The 4226-nt window shown below is 43.8% G+C and overlaps 1 protein-coding gene across 1 annotated transcript; it reads right to left on the bottom strand.

Moving 5' to 3' along the window:
• Nucleotides 1-1433: 1433 nt before the first annotated feature.
• LOC309545272 (olfactory receptor 52K1-like) lies at nt 1434-2465 on the bottom strand (the record flags this gene model as incomplete). Its single annotated transcript, XM_082244412.1, has 1 exon — nt 1434-2465. The coding sequence occupies one exon, from the start codon at nt 2463-2465 to the stop codon at nt 1434-1436; it is 1032 nt and encodes a 343-aa protein (XP_082100538.1).
• Between the last annotated feature and the right edge of the window lie 1761 nt (nt 2466-4226).

Below are 4226 nucleotides of genomic sequence, written 5' to 3'. Positions count from 1 at the left end.
AGCACCACAGAGCCCCACACGGGGAAGAGACTTTGGAAACGCTATACTATTCAAATCTATTCCTCTGCTTACACGTACCTCCTTCTATCCCATCTAGACGCTCCCTAGTGAGCCACCGGGGGAAAGGAAAAAATAGGGGGAATCACCTCTTAGCAAGCTACCTTCTCCTGCTGTCTACTTGACAAATGTACCAACGCTGATGCCCCTTGAATTGTAGGGTGTTGAGACACCTCTCTGGGTTGGAGAGGACGCCACATTCGTAGCTTATCTCAGTGCACATATACGATCTGTGTATGTTGTCCAGTATTGGTAAGATTGATTTTAGTACAGCATTCAATACCTCTTTGCAGACGATCTCTTTGTGCTTTATATAATATCTTAATGCCACCCCTTTATATCTCTCAGAGAAAAAAATGCTTTACAGACCAGTCAACAGCCTTTAGGCAACCTTTGAGCAGCCAGTACGTTATATACAGGTACCCACTAATATGTGACGTTTATATATGGTATGCTGCCCTCTTTCCACCCCCTCCACATCCGTGGGGGAGGCGTTTCACTGGGTGACTACTCTTGCATGTCATGGGGTGATGGAGATCTGAGACACTTTCGGTGCATGTTCTCAAACTTCCCTGTTCAATAATGTTGTCTTTCTAACGTATTATCTCCTTTTCACACAGGAATTCTAAGGCAAATTTATCTACTTTAAAATCAATATACCCCTGAAGAAGCGGATACTTGAAACCGCGAAACATGTTGGGTCATTATACAGTGTTTTTGGTGTAAATCACCGGTTTATATATATTGTTATTGCCTATTAGAACACATTTGTATATTCCTGATATACTGCTTTGTACATGTTTTTTCATTTTATGTCTATGTCTTGTCCTATTTTTGTCATGTTTTTAATCCAAAGAAAAAAATGTATACATTTTTATATATGATGTTTATTCATCTCTAATTATAGTACCGTTAAAATCCCATTAGCCCTCAACCTTTTTTCCTCACCCTTTCCTTTCTCTCCCCTTTTTCTTTGCCCTCTTTTCTTACCTACCCTGTTTTTTCTACCTTTATTCCTCAATTGTTTTTTTTCCCCTTGTTCCCCTTTCCTTTCCCCTCCTTTTCTTCTTCTTTTCTCCCCCTTTTTTTCCCCTCCTATCTTGCCCTTCTCCTTCTTCTTCCCCTCCTTTTCTCTTCCTATCTTTTTTCTCCCTTCTCCTTATTGAAAGCACGGTTTTGGTGCTGGACCCTTCACCCGGATCCTGCACAGACCTGTCCTTTCTTGAATAATATGATGATGAGACAATAATATTCTTGTTCCTCCAGGACCTAGTTAGGAATCGTCTGATCTGTTTCACCCCCAGCTCATAGCTGAAGGGATTGAGAGAAGCTAATAACCCTAACCCTCACCGTAACTCTACCCGCCCACTAATATTTCAGTTCTCTTCTTCTTTTTCAGCGGAGACTCGGAAAACAAACGTCTTGTTGACCCGAATGTGCATGGATGATGATGAGACAATCATAGTCTTGTTCCTCCAGGACCTGGTGAGGCACCTTCTGATCTCTTTCACCCCCAGCCCATAGATAAAGGGATTGAGAGATGCTGGTATCATGAGATAGAATGCATTAAACAGGTTCTGAATATCGTAGGAAACATGCGTATGCATGCGGTACACAATGGAGGATATCAGCGCAGAGAGGTAAATGATCATGGCCACCATGAGATGTGCTCCACAGGTGTGTAAGGCTTTGTGACGGGCTTTCCCAACAGCAATCTTCATGGCTGTGTAGACAATGCTGGAGTAGGACAGCAGAAGAAAACTGACATCGACAATGGTGACCAGGATCCGAACCATGAGACCTACAGCTTGCTGTTGGGAGATATCTCCACAGGCAAGGCTCAGAAGCCCCATATCCTCACAGACAAAATTCAGAATGATGTTGGATCTACAGAAGTGGACGCTGGAAGTCAGTACCACCATTGGAGAAACGAGGAGGGCACTCCGCACTACCCCAATCAGAGCCAACTGGACTAGCAAACCCGTGGTCATGATATCATTGTATCTCAAAGGTCGACAGATAGCTATGAACCTGTCCAGGGCCATCGAGAGGATAACGCCAGACTCAAGAATAGCCATGAAGTATATGTAGAACATTTGACTGAGACAACCAGATAGCGTGATCTGGTTTATATCAAACGACAAACCGAGGAGAAGCTTTGGCAGGACGGCAGTTGTGGAGGAGATATTGACAGCGAAGAGGAGGGTCACCAGGAAGTACATGGGGGAGTGGAGGCTCGGTTCAACAAAAACCCGATGAATGATGAGGATGTTTCCAGACAAGATCATGACATAGATAAACATGAATGGAATTGTTAGACATTTCCGGTATTTTATTACGCCAGGAAACCCAAAAAGGACAAATTCTGTGTAATAAATGGTGGTCCCATTTTGGGTTAGTCCTTCCATGGTGGAAAAAATAAAGCCTTCAAATCAAGAAGTGAAGAAAATGTTTTTTTGGAAAGGTTTTCTGAATTTTCTAATTCTAGGAAACCCAAAAAGGACATATTCTGTGTAGGAAATTATTGCCTGGCTTTGGATCCATCCTTCCATTTTATAATTATGGAACTCTCATGTTGGCATCACCGGAGACCTTCAAGTTGGGTCCTTTATTATAGAAAATAGAAATATATAAATAAGAAGGAATTTTGATACCATGAACAAGTATTAGGTGATAAAGATGAGTGAGGAAACCATAGTTAAAATTTTTGATGTTTGGTGGGTCTATTGGTGAGATCCCTGCACTGTGTTGCTGACCCTGAACACTTGCTGTGTCTATTATGAGGGGTTTCCACCATCATTTTGCTGAGTTCCTGGGTCTGTACACCCGCTGTGCCAATTATGAGAGGTTCCCACCATCCCTGTGCTGAGTTCTCGGGTCTGTACACCTGCTGTGCCCATTATGAGGGGTTAATTTTGTTTATTGGAAATTCTTACAAACAATCAACTTATATACAATAAAACCATAATAAATAAATTATAAATAACATATTTACAAAATAATTGAATATAACTATACAAAACAAGAACATAATAAATAAACCAAATTGCACACAGCATAAACCCTACGAGAGAGCCGGACTAAGAAACTTCACCATGCATGGAGCCTTTAATCAAAAATTATATTTTAGGACTGATTTTCAGCTGATAACATTATTGGTTGCCACTTTTAACAGATAATTGAGGCAGCCGTTTCTTAGCCTGACTACTCTCTCCCCCTGGAGAACCAGTGCGCTTCACTGCACCCTGCGACTCATCATCCATGGAAGATTCTGTACTCAACAAGTCCCATTCATCATCTGACAGAACCCCAAACTTATTTGTCAAAGGCAAAACCTCAGGACTGTGGGTAGCTGAACACTTTTTTTTCCTTCTTTTGCCCTTCTTTCTTTTCTCCTCCAACCATTCCACATCCCCCTTGGACAAATTGGAAATAACAGTTTCCCCACTCTCACCCTCCCCTTCACCCCCACTCTCCCTTACCTGATCTACCACCAGGCCAGCCTCTTCACCATTCTCCCCACTCCTCTGCACCCCATGGTCCCTAATAGAAGCCCTGCAATGTCTAGGGGAGGGGACTGGCACTGTACTTGATGCCCCTGCCTCAGCACCTCTTGCCGCCTCTGCAATTTTGGAAGACATAGACACAGAAGGATTGGACACATTCTTAGTAACCGATACCTTACATACAGACTGGGAAGACACTGACACACTGGGCATTGGCACAGACTGGGGCACCACAGACTGGGAAGAGACAGGCACACTGGGTATTGGTACAGACTGGGGCACCACAGACTGGGAAGACACTGACACACTGGGCATTGGCACAGACTGGGGCACCACAGACTGGGAAGACACTGACACACTGGGCATTGGTACAGACTGGGGCACCACAGACTGAGAAGACACTGACACACTGGGCATTGGCACAGACTGGGGCACCACAGACTGGGAAGACACTGACACACTGGGTATTGGTACAGTCTCGGAGGGAATCGCAGACACCCTAGCTGCTGAGCTCTGAGCATCCTCCATGTCCAGACGGAAGAACTCTCTCATGAGCTCAGGCTGGTTGTGCATTGCCTCAGGACACTGGCTATAAGGATGCCCAACTGCATTGCACAAGTTACACCTTATAATATTGCAATCTTTTGCCAAATGTCCTAAATC

The sequence above is a fragment of the Pelophylax lessonae genome, assembly GCF_965119305.1.
Source record: "Pelophylax lessonae genome assembly, chromosome: 2".
Taxonomy (NCBI): domain Eukaryota; kingdom Metazoa; phylum Chordata; class Amphibia; order Anura; family Ranidae; genus Pelophylax; species Pelophylax lessonae.
Note: the sequence above shows the minus strand (reverse complement) of the source record. Positions and strands in the feature narration are given on the sequence as shown.